The sequence below is a fragment of the Apis laboriosa genome, unplaced genomic scaffold (assembly GCF_014066325.1).
Source record: "Apis laboriosa isolate Shangri-la unplaced genomic scaffold, ASM1406632v1 scaffold17_cov146, whole genome shotgun sequence".
In the NCBI taxonomy this organism is placed as follows: domain Eukaryota; kingdom Metazoa; phylum Arthropoda; class Insecta; order Hymenoptera; family Apidae; genus Apis; species Apis laboriosa.
In genome coordinates this window covers 2,241,247-2,258,895 of record NW_025222181.1, presented here as the reverse complement: position 1 = coordinate 2,258,895, position 17,649 = coordinate 2,241,247, and the positions used below count along the sequence as shown (strand labels likewise).

The 17,649-nt window shown below is 37.7% G+C and overlaps 1 protein-coding gene across 1 annotated transcript in view; it reads left to right on the top strand.

The window, feature by feature from the left end:
- LOC122711674 overlaps positions 1 to 14,692 on the top strand; it is a 60,335-nt gene extending 45,643 nt beyond the window's left edge. The window contains exons 2-7 of the mRNA XM_043930676.1: positions 1,307 to 2,224; positions 4,398 to 4,569; positions 9,697 to 9,758; positions 10,082 to 10,214; positions 10,650 to 10,758; positions 11,233 to 14,692. Of these exons, the coding sequence (XP_043786611.1) occupies positions 1,307 to 2,224; positions 4,398 to 4,569; positions 9,697 to 9,758; positions 10,082 to 10,214; positions 10,650 to 10,758; positions 11,233 to 11,331 (1,493 nt within the window). The 3' untranslated portion in view covers positions 11,332 to 14,692. The remainder of the gene's footprint in view (positions 1 to 1,306; positions 2,225 to 4,397; positions 4,570 to 9,696; positions 9,759 to 10,081; positions 10,215 to 10,649; positions 10,759 to 11,232) is intronic.
- The last annotated feature ends 2,957 nt before the right edge of the window (positions 14,693 to 17,649 follow it).

Below are 17,649 nucleotides of genomic sequence, written 5' to 3'. Positions count from 1 at the left end.
ATATTATATATATATATATAATTATATATATATTATATATAATAATATATATAATATATATAATTATATATAATATAATATAATATAATAACGTAATGTAAAAGAAAATTAGCACTGCAACGTGATACTAGATTTTCTCCTCTCGAGTATATATCCTATAGATACTTCACAAAAGAACGCAGTAGAAAATTAACTCTACATTGCAAAATGTATTATCGATATAACGTAATACCAAATTTTCTCCTTTTTAATATATATATATATATTTTCTATCGTAAATTCTTTTCTATCGTAGAATATATATATATTCTACAATAGAAAAGAATGTATTACAAAAGAATGTAATATAAAAGAAAATTAATACTACAAAATATATTACTGATATAACGTAATATAAAAGAAAATTAGCATTGCAAAATGTATTATCTTCTTTTTGTCAAATATATATCCTACGATAGATATCTCATAAAAAAAATTAACCCTACAAAATATATTACCAATATAACGTAATATAAAAGAAAATTAGCACAGCAAGATGATATCAAATTTTCTCAAAAGAACGCAGTATAAAAGAAAATTAACTCTACATTGCAAAATGTATTACCGATATAACGTAATACCAAATTTACCCCTTTTTAATATATATATATATTCTACGATAGATATATATTCTACGATAGATTTCTGCGATAGATAGACACAAAAGAACGCAATACAAAAGGAAACCAGCAAAATGTATTACCTTCTTTTTGTCGAATATATATTCTACGATAGATATTTCACAAAAGAACGCAGTATAAAAAAAAATTAACTCTACACTGCAAAATTATATAACGTAATACCAAATTTTCCTCTCTTTTTAATATACATATCCTACGATAAATACTTGACAAAAGAACAATGCAATGCAAAAGAAAATTCAATGCGAAATACATTCACATATATATATAAAACTTTACCTTTCCAAATTTACCCTAAAAAAACCACAAATCTTCGACCGACAACTCGATCGAAGAAAATTCCTGCGCTCCCTTTCCGCTCGGCCGAATCGCCGAAATTTCACTCTCGAGAAACGTGCACACTCCTTCTCCTTCTCCTCCTCCTCCTCCTTCCCCCCCCCCTCCTCTGCCCCTCTTAAGCGCGCATTATCCGCTCGTGGCCGGTTGGCGCGCCGCGTGTTCACAACCACCCCGGGGAGAGGGGCGGGGGCGAAGGGCGCGTGGATCAGCCGGCCTAGATGAAGCGGAGCCGGGCCGAGATAAAACACAGTGTGTAAACGGGCGACCGGTCGGATATTTGGTTACAGGGAGGCGGCGGCACGTGCGCCGGAGCTGTGGGCCAGGTGGTGGAGCTCGTGCCGTTGAGGAAACAGAGGAGCAAGCGGCGGCGGGGGTGGGAGGCTACGTGGAAGGAGGGGTGGACGAGGGTGGAAGGGGGAAGAAGGGAGGATGCGAGGCGGAGGTAGGAGGAGGGACGAGCGTGCTCGAGGAGGTTAGTTGCTCACCGGTGGCGGATGGCGAGGTCTGCTGCGGCGACAGCAGTACCGTCAACTACAGCCACCATCACCGTCGTCATCACCTCCACCGCGTACACCACGCGCGTCGCATGCACAGCCATCGCCAGCAGCAGCAGCAGCAGCAACAGCGAGAAAAGGGATCGGATCGATGGCAGGAGCGAAGGGACGACGGGGACGCGGGTAGCGGGAACGAGCTCGTCGTCGACGAGGAAGCCGACGATGAGGCTGCGTGCAAGGACCAGGCTGCCGCCCCCCCTCCTCGCCAGGACATACCACACCGAGAGATCCACCGCCTTCGACGCCATCATCACCGTTTGCACCACCACTGCTACCAACAACACCACCACCACCACCACCACCGCCACCACAACAACAACAACAACAACCACCGCCGCCGCCGTCGCCAACACCATCTTCGCCACCATCATCGTTGCCGCCACCACCACCACCACCACCACCACCACCATCACCACCATTACCACCACCATCACCCCCATCTCCACCACCGGCCGCGGGACGACAGACCACCTCCCTGCGAACGGGACGAGTGCGTGGACCGCGTCCTGGGTCCTGCCAGGGGCGACCGTAACGCGGATGCTACCGACGACAAAAACCCTGCCACCGTCACTGCCATGACGAGGGGATGCAGGATCCCGCCCTACCTCGCCACGCTACTCATCCTGTCTTACACTCTCTTCGGTATAGCAGGTTAGTGGATATTAATTCTTTCTTTCTTTCTTTCTTTCTTTCTTTCTTTCCTGGCTTTTTTGTAAAACTACAGTTCTTTCGTTCCTTTATGATTGGTCTTTTCGAAGTAAGATACGTAAGTGCGGAGTTGGAAAGACCTCGAGTTTTCGCAAAGGTGGAGAGAGGGGGTATGACACGTGTCCTGGGACGATTACCGGGTGTATAATATACGAAATATACGCGTCGATTATTCCCTCGAATTTTGTGGCCGCTCGGAGTAGAGAAAGGAACGGATAATTTTTATTTGTAAGGAAGGAAAAGAAAAGGTCCTTTGCAGGCGGCCATTTTTTTCTTCAATTCGAATTCGAAATTGTATCGATATTCTTTGCTCGAATCCGAATTTTTGGAAAATCTTGTTTTTATTTTTCTTTCCCCCCTCCTCACTGCTCGTTAAATAACTCGTTTCGGCGCACAGGTATTTAAAAACAGAGCGGGGAGGAATCATCTGGCGTGGTCGGGGGGGCTGGCTGGCTGGCTGGCTGGCTGGCTCGTTGCAAAAATTATAACAGGTGACAGATAGCGGGGCGGATGCAACGTGCGGCGCGGGCGTGTTGCACGAGAGGCAGCTCGTGGCCTCTCCTCTACCAGGTGAACGCACGTTTCACGTTTGGATATTTTCCGAATTTGTTCGATGGTATTTGCCTCGAGACTCGAGTTCCTCGCGTTCCTTTTTTTTTTTTTTTTTTTTTTTACCAATATGGTCCGAAAAAGATTAAATGGGCAAAGAAAATTAGAAAAACCAGTGGAGAAAAGTGGGTTTTTTTTTTTTTTTTTTTTTTTTTTTTACGCTCTAAATTGAACGGAAAAATTGAACAAAAGATCGATACTTTTCCAATTTCTATGAAAAACGATTCGTTTAATTAATTTAATTTATATATATATATATATATAATGGACATCCATATTAATTAACTTTTCTATCCGAGCTTTTCAATCAACGTTCCAAAGAATGGCATCCAATTGATAATTACTCTAAGATCGAGGGATATCTTTTTAATATATAGGGCGGGTGAAGAAGAGTGACCCATATCCTACAACTTATCTAATTTTCCTTATTATTTAACTTATTATTTCTCATCAACTCTCGAACGGCCAAGATCTAATTCTCCTTTATCCAATTAATGTTATCGCGTTAACCCTTAAGTCAAGCGAGGGTTGAAAAAACGGCCAAACGTGTCACGAGGGTTGAAAAAAGAAAAGAGGAAAAAGAAAAAGAACCATTTGCCTCTTTGATCACGAATTAATAGCATTGGAGTCAAAAACGTCACAAAAGACGAAGACGATAGGATAAGAGCGGTTTTTAAGGGTTCGAAGAAAGGAGAACGACAGAGAGAGAGAGAGAGAGAGAGAGAGAGAGNNNNAGAGAGAGAGAGAGAGAGAGAGAGAGAGAGAGAGAGAGAGAGAGAGAGAGAGGGGATGTACAGGCACGAGCACTTAGGCAAGCCCTAAAATACGAGGCCGCCCTTTGTGTTTGCCAAACCTGGAAGCCTTTGGAATTTCTAAAGCGTCCATTCGACAATTCACCTCTCCCTTGTACCTTGGTAATGGGATAAACGATGCTTGGCCTTTGGTCGTTACACAACTTAATCGAGCCCGAGCTTTTATCGATCCGCCATAGTGATAGCGGGACAATGGATCCTTTCAGAATTCCACGATTTTTCTTCCACCGGTGAATTTCACTTTGGGGACCAACGTCCAAATATTTGACGGAGTGGAAGTGTAGGCAATCTGGAATTTTATTTTCGAATTCTTTCTTTTATGTATGTGTGTGTATATATATATATATATATTCCAATTTTCTTTTTACATTTTTTTGAATAGTAGGAAAAGTATAGTCATGGGCCAAATATTCGGTGGAGGAAGTAGTAACTTGGACTGAAATTTTATTTTTGAATTCTTTCGCAGCTTTTTATACGTTTGATACATATATATATATAAGAGGAGATTTCAATGAGTGTTCTGAGATTTTTCGAAAAGAGAGAAAAAAAAAAAATAGTAGATATAAATAACTCGCGACAAAAATTTTTTTCAAATTTTTTGGAAAATCTATAAGAATGATAAAAGTAGTAAATCGAAGAGTTAAGAGCGATAATATAAAGAGTGAAGTAATTTTTAATATGATTTCTGTTGACAGACGCCTGTTCATCGCGGTCGACGCCGAAACCGCGGCCACCGACGCCGACGCCTCGACCGAACATCACATTCCACATGTACACGTGTCCACCGGATTACGCTGAGTACTACTGCTTGAACGGTGCCACGTGTTTCACTGTCAAAATCGTCGATTCCCTCCTTTACAATTGTTTGTAAGTACAGCGAGACAATTTTTCTTTCCTCGTTTTCCCTTACCCTTTGCGCCCAGGAAGAGAGACTCTTGGCACTCTTGGAAGACGATAGGTGTGCAAGGTATCAGGTGTTTCGCGATACCGTGTTAGTTTATATCACGTTCCACCGGTGTATTTACTGTTACCTTTGGAGAATCGAGTTTGAGATATAATTTATCCATGATCTCTATTGTATTCCAAAATACTCGTTTGAAACGGTATAAAATGTTACATAAAGCGGTAAACAACGAAAATGTAAATGGAAGGAAAAATGATAAACGCAGGATTTTTCTTGTAATTAGTAACGATGATGGATACGTGTGTTGATGTATGCTCCTCCCCCTCGCCGCATAGCAAAATACCTTTCACTATCAAATCTGCTATTAACCTTTCGTAACATTCTACAACATTCCTCGAGACCTTTTCGAGAAAGAATCACACACGATTTTCACTTCGAAATATAGCCATGCTCGAAGATCACGCGCGCTCATGAGAATGTATCGAGGTTTACACGGTATAAATTTCATGCGGTAAATATCGTTATGCGTATCGTAATTATTTTTATTTTCTATTTGCTTACTTAGTTTAAGAAAAAAAAAAAAAAAAAAAATAATGACTTTAAAAGTCACACGTTATATCAATAGAGGATTAAGTCTATCGCGGTTAGAAGAAGAAAAAAATTCAAGGAATTCAAAGAAACGACAAATTCTAACTTCCGTAACCTCGTTACATTTTCTCGGGAGCACCTCTTAACATATTTTCACCGATAATCATCGATCGTCAACCCCTGTAATCAACCTTACTCCTTCTCGAGTACCTTCTCTACCTACCTGTTCCAAGATTACTCACGTTCGAACCAATTGCACGACCGTAGAGAATGATTTACGACCGTGTAACGCCACTGTCCATTTATTTCCACTTCCCTTCGATTATCCTGCCCCAACCTATTTTCCACGAACGTTTTGCCTTTTCACGGATAACATGGAAATTCACTTTACCAACGCTCGATCAAGATTTCGTCGGCTTATCGATCGATCCGCAAACACGGCTCGCCCCCTGCATAAAAACAAGGTTTCGTACACGAGTTTCGTGATCGTTTAGAAGAGAGGACGTGAAACGATATATAAGTTTCCAAGAGGAAGCGAAACTATCTCACGGTGGAAAGGATTGCGACACGGCCGTATCACGCGTGGAATTTCAGCTTTGGAAGACACTTTGGAATATTACGTAACGAGACACACCCTCGGTAAATAGCAATCGCGTGTGATCGACGAAAATACTCGACTATATCGTTCCCGCGATCGTTCGCTATTCGATCTTTCAGTTTTCATCTTTCGATTCAAAGATAATTCAGAATTATTTCGTTTAATTTAAAATCGTGGATTTTAATTCTTATCCGTTATCTTGCGTGTTCTATTTTCATTTATTATCGTTACTAAAATTATTTTTCTTACTTTTCATCGTAAAATGTATATATTAAAAGAAGGATTTATTTTACATTTTTTTTATAGATGTCAGGAAATGGGCTCGAACGTAGAAAGTTAATGAGATTTTCTTTAATTACTTTATTACGACGTTTAAATATAATAATAAAAAAAATAATTGAAAAAGTTTGTTCAAGATCATCTTAACGATCTTTTAGAAATAATAAAAGAAAATTAGTTTACGCTAGACTAATCGCGATTGTTAGGTTTAAGAGTTTTTTTCAAGGTCATTGGAGTCTAATTACAATTTTATATTCTTTTATATTTTTCCCGTTACACGTAACACAAAATTTATTTAAATCGAATTTATTTACTAGAGAAACACAATATACATGTATATACACATAAATTTACGCATACACTTTTACTTTTACACCTGTGCCTTTTACACACCAAGCCAATTTCGAGCCAATTTTCTGTCAAATTTTCTTATTCTTCGAAACGAATTCCAGAACGAATTTTCCCAGAATCTCGAAATATTCCTGACGAATGCCCGACCACGTGTACACCGTGAATGAAAGGTGTTCCCGTGAACATTACACGGGAGCCGACTTTTTTCTCGACTCACGCACACTTTCCACGGTTGAGAATCGCGTTGACATTGGAACTGGAACAATCGAAATGAATTCGAGGCGAGAAAAGGTCGGGAAAGAGGATCGTCTATCCTTTCGTCACGCTAATCCTAGGTTACGTGCCGATGACACGTACCTAGGAAATTCCTACGAGAATCCCATGGAAAACCATCTCTGGAGACGACTGTACGAATCTATCTTCCTTTATTTTCTTTTATTGCAACGGTGATCACGAACCGACACGTTCTCTCGACACGATCTCTATGCTCTCTAGGGTAAGGAGGTTAGGTTAGGTTAAGGTAAGTTTCCATAGAAACCGCGGTAGATTTGAATTGGCTATCCTTTGATTGATCCGCGATTTCTAATTTAAACGAAGCGAAATAGAGTTTAATAGATTTCAGAAAATTACATCGATAACGTATTCCAAGATCGATCGTCGATAAGAAATTATATTTAATAATTATGAAAATTTCATTCGATATTACGAAACGAAAATAATCCGTACCACTTTTGCGATTCATAAATCGTAATCATTTTATAAATCATTTATCAAATGTTAATTTGTCAATATGTCAGTACCTTTTTTTTTTTATTATCTCCATCGCAATTGAATTACCAAATTGATACAAATCGCGAATTAAAAAATTACACGATCTGGCGTCAGAAAACAAGAATAATTCCAGTTTCAAAACGAGTTATAAATATTATTACACGCACATTTTTCATACCGTGAAACCGTGAAACGATACATCAATTCATCCCACCCGTCAAATCCACCATTCTTTACACCTCGGATATCGCCAATTAATTCATCAGTCATCGTGCAACCGACCGAAAACGAGACGAGAGAATGAACAATCTCGTTGAAGGCCGATTCCCTCCTCTTACGTGCTACTTTTTCCTCGTTCGCGCTCCTATAATTTCCGCGGAACGAGCAGGAGGATTCCGTGAAACGGACGGAGAAAATTCCTGCGGTGGAAAGTGGTGGATAATAAAACGTTTCCACTTTCTTGCGTTGTGTGCGAGCCCGTCACGAGCAACGAGGATGACATTTCCTAACAAGATCACTGACCCAACTTTCGACCGTGAATTTACACGTCACATTTTTCTTCTTCTTCTTCTTTTTTTTTCGAACTTTCACGCTTTTCGCACTGAAGTCATCGAATTATTCAAATAAATTCGTCGTTTCGACAATTCGATAGGAAAATTTGACGCGTTATTACGCTGTACGCGACGAAGCCGATATTCATCGGTACATCCAATGATCGTGGCGCAACGATTTACACACGTGACTTGCTTTCAGAGCGCGTGCGCGCGCAGTTTATCGATTTAATCAAAAGACCTTCGAGCAGATTTCCCAAGCGATCCGCGTTTAATTATAACCGATGTCGAGGATGAAAAGAGATCCCGTAAATCTTGCTTCCCTCCTACGATTCGTCGCGGCGCCAAATGGACGTGACCGCCAGTCCCTTCGTGTTATTGTGTCGTAAATTAAAAAAAAAATTATCGTATCTTACATAAATCAAGTTTCCACGATCGATTTATTAACCTATAAAAAAAATACTACCTTTTGTCATCTGGATGATATTATTATTACAATTACAAAATGTGATGAAAAGCGCGTTGGAAATTAAAAAGGTGCCAGCTACGATATTTTATTTGTCGATCTATAATTTTTGCTGTATCCATTGTTGAAAACTGTCGCTGTTGTTATAAAATATTATTAAAGAGACCTCGACGTCGATCGATGATAGATACCTTCCGGAACGATTTGCCGGTATCTCGAGCTGAAAATACGGCAAAAAAGAGTTAACGTTTCGTTGCGTGGGAGTAACGGAAGCGTGTTGCTCAAGTGCTCGCGGTACCGCGAAGGAAAAGAATGAGCGGCTTGCTGAAACGAGAGCCTGCGCGGTGCGCTTATTACACCGTTGTTCAAAAGTTTCGAAGAATCTTTTATTTTACGCGTATCGAATAATTTTTCGCGGACAAAAAAAATATTCTTCCGTTTGAAATTTTATATAAATAGAAATGGCGTATATTTGATGAGTTATATTCGAGAAAAAAAAAAAAAATTTAATCCATGGTTAAAATTCGATCTAATTCAATTTTGAAACTTTTGGCCAACGGTGTATATACGCGATATATCGTGTGCATCAGCGAGTGCGAGTCTGAGGAACAATCGAGCGTGTCGATCTCGTTAATTCGGCGACCATGGGTTTCAATTAATCTGTGAAATCTTTCCTTTCTTCAATCTCGGCCGTGATTTCGGTTAATTAATTCCGCTCCAAGGGCGAATCATCGTTCACGGAATACCGTTCGATGAAATCGACCGTGAGAGTCTTTTTAATTACAGAATCGATGATACGTTTAAAACCAATCCTATCTCTATCTTTCGTTTTTATCTCTCATTATTTTCTCTGCAATTTTTCTTTCTTTCTCTCTCTGTTTTCTCTCTCTCTCTCTGTCTCTTTTTTTTTCCTTTTTTTTTTTTTTGATAATAATTAAGCGTACTAATTGGGTGGCCGTGGAACGATCGCGTACCCATCTGATTAATGCCCGATATTAAAAGCGTTTCGTGCCTAAAGAGTAGGTTTTATAGCTTCCTGGATTTCTTGCCGCGTTTTACGGAAGTGCCACGTTCGAACAATAAAGCCCGCCATATGCATTCCACTACTCTTCTATCCGGTTGATACACCTGCACAGTGTACACTCTTTAATAACGCACGAGTTTTAATAAAATTCGTTGAGCGATACGTCGATATCCATTATCCAACTGACGTTGTATCATGTTCATTGTATCATAAACATCTATCCGATACACTGTCTAAAATATACTATATAATATAATATATATATATAATATAATATATATTATATATATATATATATAAAACATTCTATAATATAAATTCATCGATTAATATTTATCCTAATATTGCGAATGTTCGATACTACCATTGTACTCATTATTAATAATTCGATTAAATTCATGTAATAGATCTAATATAACACCTATATGAACACTGCGTCTAATAGAATACTTTTGTTTGCAGATGCGCCAACGGTTATATCGGGCAGAGATGCGAGTTTAAGGATTTAGATGGTTCCTATTTACGTAAGTATCCAATTCTTCATTCTCTCATTGTATTCTCGCACGCTCGCCGTCCGTATCGTTTTATTCCATTCTAGACCGTTTCTATATAGCGTGTATAGGCGGTGTCTATACAGCCATTAAATGTCGAGTGTGTATAACGCGCTCGTTACAATGTGAATTCGAAACGAGCCTCCTCTTATCTCTCTTTCTCTCTCTACCCCCTCCTTTCTTCCTTTTAACGTCCATTTTCTTGAAACGTGTGCGCGAGTGGAGCGGTGAGCATAAGCGAAGGAGGCTGCTTGTTTGGTTAAGAAAGTGACAATAAGTTTTCTTTTTCGTTACAGCCTCCCGGCAACGTGTAATGTTGGAGACGGCAAGCATCGCCGGCGGTGCCACGATAGCAGTATTCCTGGTCGTTATCATTTGCATAGCGGCTTACATCCACTGTAAGCGAAAGCAAAAGGAATTGCGGTCGAGGTGTGTAATCTCGAAAAATTATAAATTGTAAAACGATTTATCGAAATCACGAGATATAAACTCGAAAATACAGTTGGTTATAATTGTGGGTGAAAAGTGATTTGTCGTGTCATTTTCGTGCTCGAAGAAATATTCGCGAATATTTCGGTTTTTTTTTTTTTTTTGTTTTTTTTTGTTTTGAACAGAAATTTGAAAGGAAGGATTTAATTTGACAAAATGTTAAACATCTTAATTGGAATGTTAGGTCGACTAGAATCGGAAATTAACTAATGCTAGTTGAATGAAGTTAATTAGGTTAGAAAAAATAAATGGACAATGCTGAAATTGTAATCGATGTAATCGAATTTTTATCGTTTTCATTTCAAGTGTGAATGATATTGTATAGTCGGACAAATGGACGGGATTTCACATTCGACGTTATTTCTATGCCAACAGTAACTGCGTCGACACGGTGGATGGTCCTGGCCGAGATCCGGAGTTGAGGCCGTTTAGCAACCGTAGCCGCTCCCTCATGATCTTCATGACCAAGAATCCCAATAGCTCGGTAAATTCACTTATATCGAATTTTAATTTGAAAATTAATTTTAATCTGAAGAATCACTTGTACACGCGTAAATGTACTTTGAACACGATTCCCTGATAATAATGGCCGTGTCACTCAAAGTACCCAATAATCTCTAACTTTCTAATCTTTATTTATATAAAACAATCAATGTATATAAATAAGGGGAAGACGATCCCTCTTAATCTGATGGTAACAAGATCTTTCTTTTCTGAAATTCTCTCTCACCTTGGCCATTGTAAATAAATTTTTAGAAAAGTCTGTGGGAAGCGGCACAGTGACCACAGATCTTTGTGCATCTGTACAAATATTATATATAATATATAAACCTATATAATATATAATATATAATATATAAACCTTGTTAACCTTAAATATTATTATGTTATGAGAAGTTAGGGAAATGGAAGTAGTATTTATTGTTTCATAATAATGATAAATTTCTTCTATCCACAGGCGGCTATAGAGCAAACGAGAATGCCCGGATGGAACTGCCCGGAAGCGGAGTCAATGAGAATGGCGTCGATCAGCGAAGGGAAGCGTTCCAATCAATGATAAAGGATCCTGATAATCCCAGTCCACCTCGATGGTGGAGATCACCGAAACCGACGTCGTCGACGGAAGGGAAAAGAAATCGCTTTCTTCACCTTCAACCTCTGCTATCTGTCTCCGTCCATGGACTACGTTCTCGCGATTATTAGGCGAGCATTAGAGAGGAAATACAGGCAGAGGAAGGGAGGAAAAAATCCGTTGTGAACGCGACCAACCGACAACGACATTCTTCCGCTCCGCGAATTTTTTTCTTTCTTATTTACACGAGCCTTTGTCACGTCGACGTTTCATTTTCCCGCATGAATTTATCCGTTTCTGCCGAGAGAAGGAAAAGAAAAAGAAAGAAAGAAGAAGAGGAGAGAGAAAGAGAAGAAGAGGAATAGGAAGAGGAAGAAGAAGAGGAGCCTCCTCCTCCTCCTCGTGTTCGTTCACAATTAGAGAAGGCTATATTAAAGAAAAAAAAAAAAAAAAAAAAAAAAAAAAGAAAAAAAAAGAAACGATCTCGTCGTACTCGCTGTATAAATCGATACGTGGATCGGGATCCTCGGGATCGATGATCAGGGGCAAGATAGATCTAGAAGAGCGTAGGATTAACTGAGAAAAAGAAGTACGTAGCTGGTAACTTTAAATAGCTGGACCTGAACAGCTGGAAGAACAAAGGACAAGAAAGTAGAAAAGAAGGGAAGCTTAAAAATAAAGCCTCTAACCACTGAATAGGTGACTCTCTTAATAGAAAGGGGAAAAAAGAAAGAGGTGTGAAGAGGGAGGGAGGGAGAGAGAGAGAGAGAGTAAAGAAACATTTAGCGCGAACGTAAGAAGGAGAAGAAGATATAAAATAATTTGTTCCTATCGGAGATACGAGATATATAGTTTAGAACAGACAATAATAACCGGAGAATAATTACGTAACGTTATATTAGTTGTCGGTTTAAGATAATAACGTATCGAGTTAAGTTTCGAACGAAAAATAATCCATTTTTTTCTAAGTAGAAACGTTGCCACGTTCTCGTAGAAACATTCTTCTTTTTTTCTTTTTCCTCGATCTTTCGACCGAGGAAACGCGCGGAAATAAGCTTTCCTCTCTGGCATTGGGAGGGGGAGGAGAGGGGAAGGAGTTTTTCACTTTTGCTTTTTACTATTTTTTTTTTTTTTTTCCTTTTCATTTTCTTCTTTTTTTCCCTCCCATGCCCTATTTTCTGTTTCGTCCGATTTCGTTCGTTTCTTTTTCACATTAGAACCCCTCGTATTTCGTACCAACCACGCCGAGATTGATCCGAGTTCCCAATTCAACATATACACACACACATATATATATATACAAGTTTCCCACAAAGTTAAATCTCTTCCATCGAAACATGGAAAATAGAACGAGTCACTTATATCGTATTTAACTTAATGCAAATTACGTTGAGCGTATTATATATTCCTCGTCCAAGACGAGAAGAGATTAAAAAGATGAAAAATCGTGACTTTTGTATCGTTCGTTTTTCGTTAGATGAAACGATATATGTATGTATATATATATATATCGAGCACAGCGACAATTCGACGTTGATCCGCGTGATCGGGACAAGAAAAAAAAAACAAACTCGAAAATGTTTTTCTCACTGTAAAATGTTCGTTCAACACGTACGTAATTATTTATTTGAAAATTTAATTTAAGTATATATATATATACATGTATTATTTTCGTCCGCACAACTGTATAACTTAATTTAAATTGGCGTGTGAAATAGATGGAAAAGGGACTCGAGGTCTCTGCGCGGTGGCGTGTTCAAACCTAGCAAGAAAGGAGCTAAGCCTCGGTGTAGAAAGAAAGAAGGATCGATCGAATCCTAATAATTGCACGAATCGAGATGGCGTGGATGGATATCTTTGTATTCTTCGAACGAGACGAACAAAAAAATCACGAGAGCGTCTCGATGCCACGTGAAACGTATCTCTGTTTCTTGCCTCTCCTCTTGTAAATAGTAAATTATCCTGGATAATATATATATATGTATACATATATGTGTAGATGCATATGTATATGTATATGTATATATGTACAAAGGCCAGCCGACTCGTCCCCGGTGTCAAATTTATTTAAAACGAGCGATTGGGCCATTGTAGCGGACAAACTACAATTATGACGACGCTAACCGGGTTTCCAATTCCTCCTTCGTGGTGACCATTGACGAATAAATATTTCATCGGGAGACGAGTCTGACGGAGATTCGTCGTTGTGGCGTTGCGTGCCTCTCCTCTTCGAGAAGAATATTACTTACGAACGATATTATTACGAGGAAACTTTTCCTTCGTAACTCGAGAGGTATTGAGGAATCGAAAATGCCATCCGTAACGCCATCTCGAGAGATTCTGGGGGAAGCAACGATATTATCGATTGGGATGATCGGTCCTGATATTCGATGCTTATTTGTACATTTGTAGATACACTGTGCCGTGGTTGTTGAGTGAACAAGCTTCCAAACGCTTTGAAGATAACGGAAGAAAGGTGAAATCGTCGTCCAATGTACTTCTTCTTCTTTTTTTTTTTTTTTTTTTTTTTCTTCGTGTGTAAAAACGTGACGTAAACCGTAACGTGTGCCGCGCGAGATCGTGACCCGACAAAGCCTCCCGGTTTCTTTCGTCTCCCGCGTTTCTCTCTTTCGTTCCCGATCGAGGTTTTTCTATATCGAGGAAGGCAATCGAACGAACGGAGGAAACGAGAAAAGCGCTACGAAGAGAGTGTATAATCGATAATTACGATAAATACGTAGAATTTAGAGAAAAAAAAAAATAAATAAAAAAAAATAAAAAAAAAAAAGGCAGAATCCGAGACGGGAAACGCGTGAAGCTAGGTGGCCTAAAGTGTATTTTATTTTATTTTTATTATTATTATTATTATTAATAATTATTATTATTATTTTCTCACGGTTTTACGAGGCCGTCCTCGTAATTCGTACGGTGTAATTTATTATAAATAGTCCTAATTAACGTGAAGAAATCGTAGCGTGAAAAAAAAAAAGAAGGAAAAAAACTCTTAATTTAATTATCCCCCCAATCTTACTTCTCTCGTAACTTTGTACTTGGTTCCTAATTTATTCTTACATTTATTATTACTATTACTATTATTATTATTATTACTACAACTACTATTATTATTATTATTCTATGTCCCCCTTTAATTAATTGTCACGGTTATTATTATCATTAACTTGCTAATTTACGATTCATTAAGTTACGATCATTTAATTATTCTCCTTTTATTATTATCATCGGATCACGGATTAATCAGTTTATTCCTTAATCGCTATTCGCGTTATTATTTGATTAACACGGTTATCTTTTAAGGACACGCACTTATTATTATTATTTATAAAAAGAAAAAAAAAGAAAACGAACGAACGAACGAACAAAAGAGGAAGAAAAAAGAAAAGAAAGAACGATATAGTATATATAAATCTAAATATATATATATATATATTATATTTAAAATAAAAAAAAAAAAAAAAAAGAAAAAACGAAGAAAAGCACGCAATTTTCGACGCGAGTTTACCTGTGAAAAAATCGCGCGAGATACGACGAAGAAGGTTCCTGCGTATTTGTTCTTCAATTTAGAAGAAGTCATTTTTTTTTTTTCTCTCTCTACAATCGACAGAGACAAATGCAATTTAATTCCGCGCGAAACGTGTAATAATTCGAGAATGAAATTCGAGTAATTGCTTTTGAACGATCGTTAACTGTTCCTCTTTAATCAATTGCGATTTTGATCGTATCGAGACGACAACACGAGCTATTACTCGAATCTGCTTCCAACGAATTGGCCGATTGTCGAACAATGGGAGGGAATCTTCTTAAAAATGTTACGATCGTCGAGAAAAAATAAGTTCATAGGTAGATTACGAGTGTCTCAGCTTCTTACTAAAAACTAAAAATCACTCAGTCACGTCCGAGTGATTGCTCCGCGACAATCATCCGATCGTCTTCGTATTATTTTTTTTTCTCTTTTTTTNTTTTTCTATTAAATTTAATTCTCTTAATTTAAATGCAATCGATCGATCGAGGTTTTTTTTTTTTTTTTGATTTTTTGATTTCTCTCAATTTTCGATCTTGTCAATAGAGGTTAAAAAATGAAGACGAAGGAAAGAAAACGAAAAAAAGGAGAGCGATGACTCGGGCCTGGTTACTTTATTAGCGACCGTTTAAGCGTAGACAGTGGTGGCATTTTAGTACATCAGACAGCGCCGTGGCCGTGTATCGCGAAGATCAAGACGAAGAGTGGGAAAAAGGGAGGGAGGGAGGGTGGGAAGGGTGGGGGGAAGGAAGGAAAAAAGCAGACGCGAGAAGGATACGTTGTATTCGGTCGAGAGGGGGAAAAAAAAAAGAAAACAAAAGAGAAAGAGAAAGAGAAAAAGAGAAAGAAAAACATCTCGGAAGAAATTTCCATTTCCGTTTCGGGTCATCAACGGCCCCGAGGTCTCGTCCTAGAAGAGAGATCCTCCCGGGAGTTAGTTTGAGATTTTCATTGGCCGGGTCGATCGGAATCGATCTCGAGTAACACTGGAATCGCGAAATTCTCAGTGGGAAGGACGATTGTTCCGATCGACAATTTGGCTGTCTCTTCGCTTCTTGGCCGCTGTAACCCGTTTAACAATTCTCTTCTTACCTTTGTTATTTTTTTTCTTTTGTTTGCGCTTGTCTCGCTTTTCTTCTTAATTTTCTGTTTTTCCTTTCTTTTTTTCTTTCCGTTTTTTTTTTTTTCCCTAGTTTCTTCTTTTTGTTTTAATTTCCGGACGGAAATCTTCGCGCTCCGAGGACAGCGCGAAAGATCTCCAAGTGAAATTCGATTTCATTATTAATTCCTTTTTTTTTTTTTTTTTTTCGTGAATTGCGTGCGCTTTTTTATATGACGGCGGATGGTAGGTACCCCGTCCGACATACCAAATCCGTACTTTCTGTCGCGATATAATGCTGTTCGTTGTAAATGTACCAAAGACAATGTCGATTAACTGACAAAATAAAGGTAGTTTATTTATAAAGATGAATAGGAGGAAAGAGAATAGAGAGATAGAGAGGGGAAGGGAGAAAGGGAGAAAAATTGGCAGGAGATAAGGTGTGGCCCGTACGCGGAAACGCGTGTGCGTGTGTCCTCTTTATAAAAAAGAAGGAAAAAAAAAAAAAAATTTCGAACGATGAGAATGATGAACGAAATGATATAAAGGGGATTAATACATGAGAGTTGTCTATCCAAAGGAAAAAAAAAAAAAATAAAAAATAAAAAAAATAAAAATGTTGCTAAAGTGTCATTTAGCTAGAAAGATTGATCACTGGATCCGCAATGTTGCATCGAAACATTGTTATTATTTTTGTAAAGAAACCATGTACATGTATTATCTTAGCGTGTTCTGCGTATGGAAGCTTACGATATGTTGATTATTACTATTATTATTATTATTATTATTATTATTGCTATTATTTCTATTATTATTATTATTATTATTATTTCTATTATTATTATTGCTATTATTATCTATTTTTATTATTATCTATTATTATTATGATTATTATTATATTGAAAGAGGAATAAAAACTTGTAATCTTGTTTCCCGAAATGGTTAAATAGTATAAATTAAGCGAAATCATAAGTATGTTCATGTTGCTCTTATCATCCTTTTTGAATACTTTCCCGCCATTCTTGATCGATGTCCCATAGGCTGCGCCACTGTTTTCCGCGTTCCTTTCCCTTACGATTAGATGACAATACGTGAGGAAAATAAGTATCTAAATATAGTTTTATAAAACTTTAAAACATTTATTATATATTAAAAGATATAAATAAAAAAGAATTGAAAGAAAAAAAAAAGAGACGTTAAAATATAACATAGTTGAAAGTTTCATCGAAGAAAACATAATATATATTTAAAGATTATTTTTGAAATTTAACTGCATATTACTTCCGGTACCGTAGATTCGATCGCTACGAATTAGTAATTTGTGCACGTCAAAAAGTATATTTAAATTCGTGTTTAAATTAGTATATTAATGATAAATTATTCAAAAAAATTTAATCTTAAGTGACACTATGCAATTTTCGAATTTAAAGAGTTTTCGTGGAAAGTAAGTAGTTTAATGTTGATCGCATTCTTCCAATGCAATATATTTAAATGATGAAAATTAGCTATCATCGTACGAGTTAAAATAACAAAAATTTATATTTGAATTCACTTAAAATTGATGAAATGAATCTTTTAAAAAGTTTAAAATTTCATCAAAGAAATAATTGTGGATAAGAAATCTATAAGCTATATAAATCATTACTTAATATACATAAATAAATTC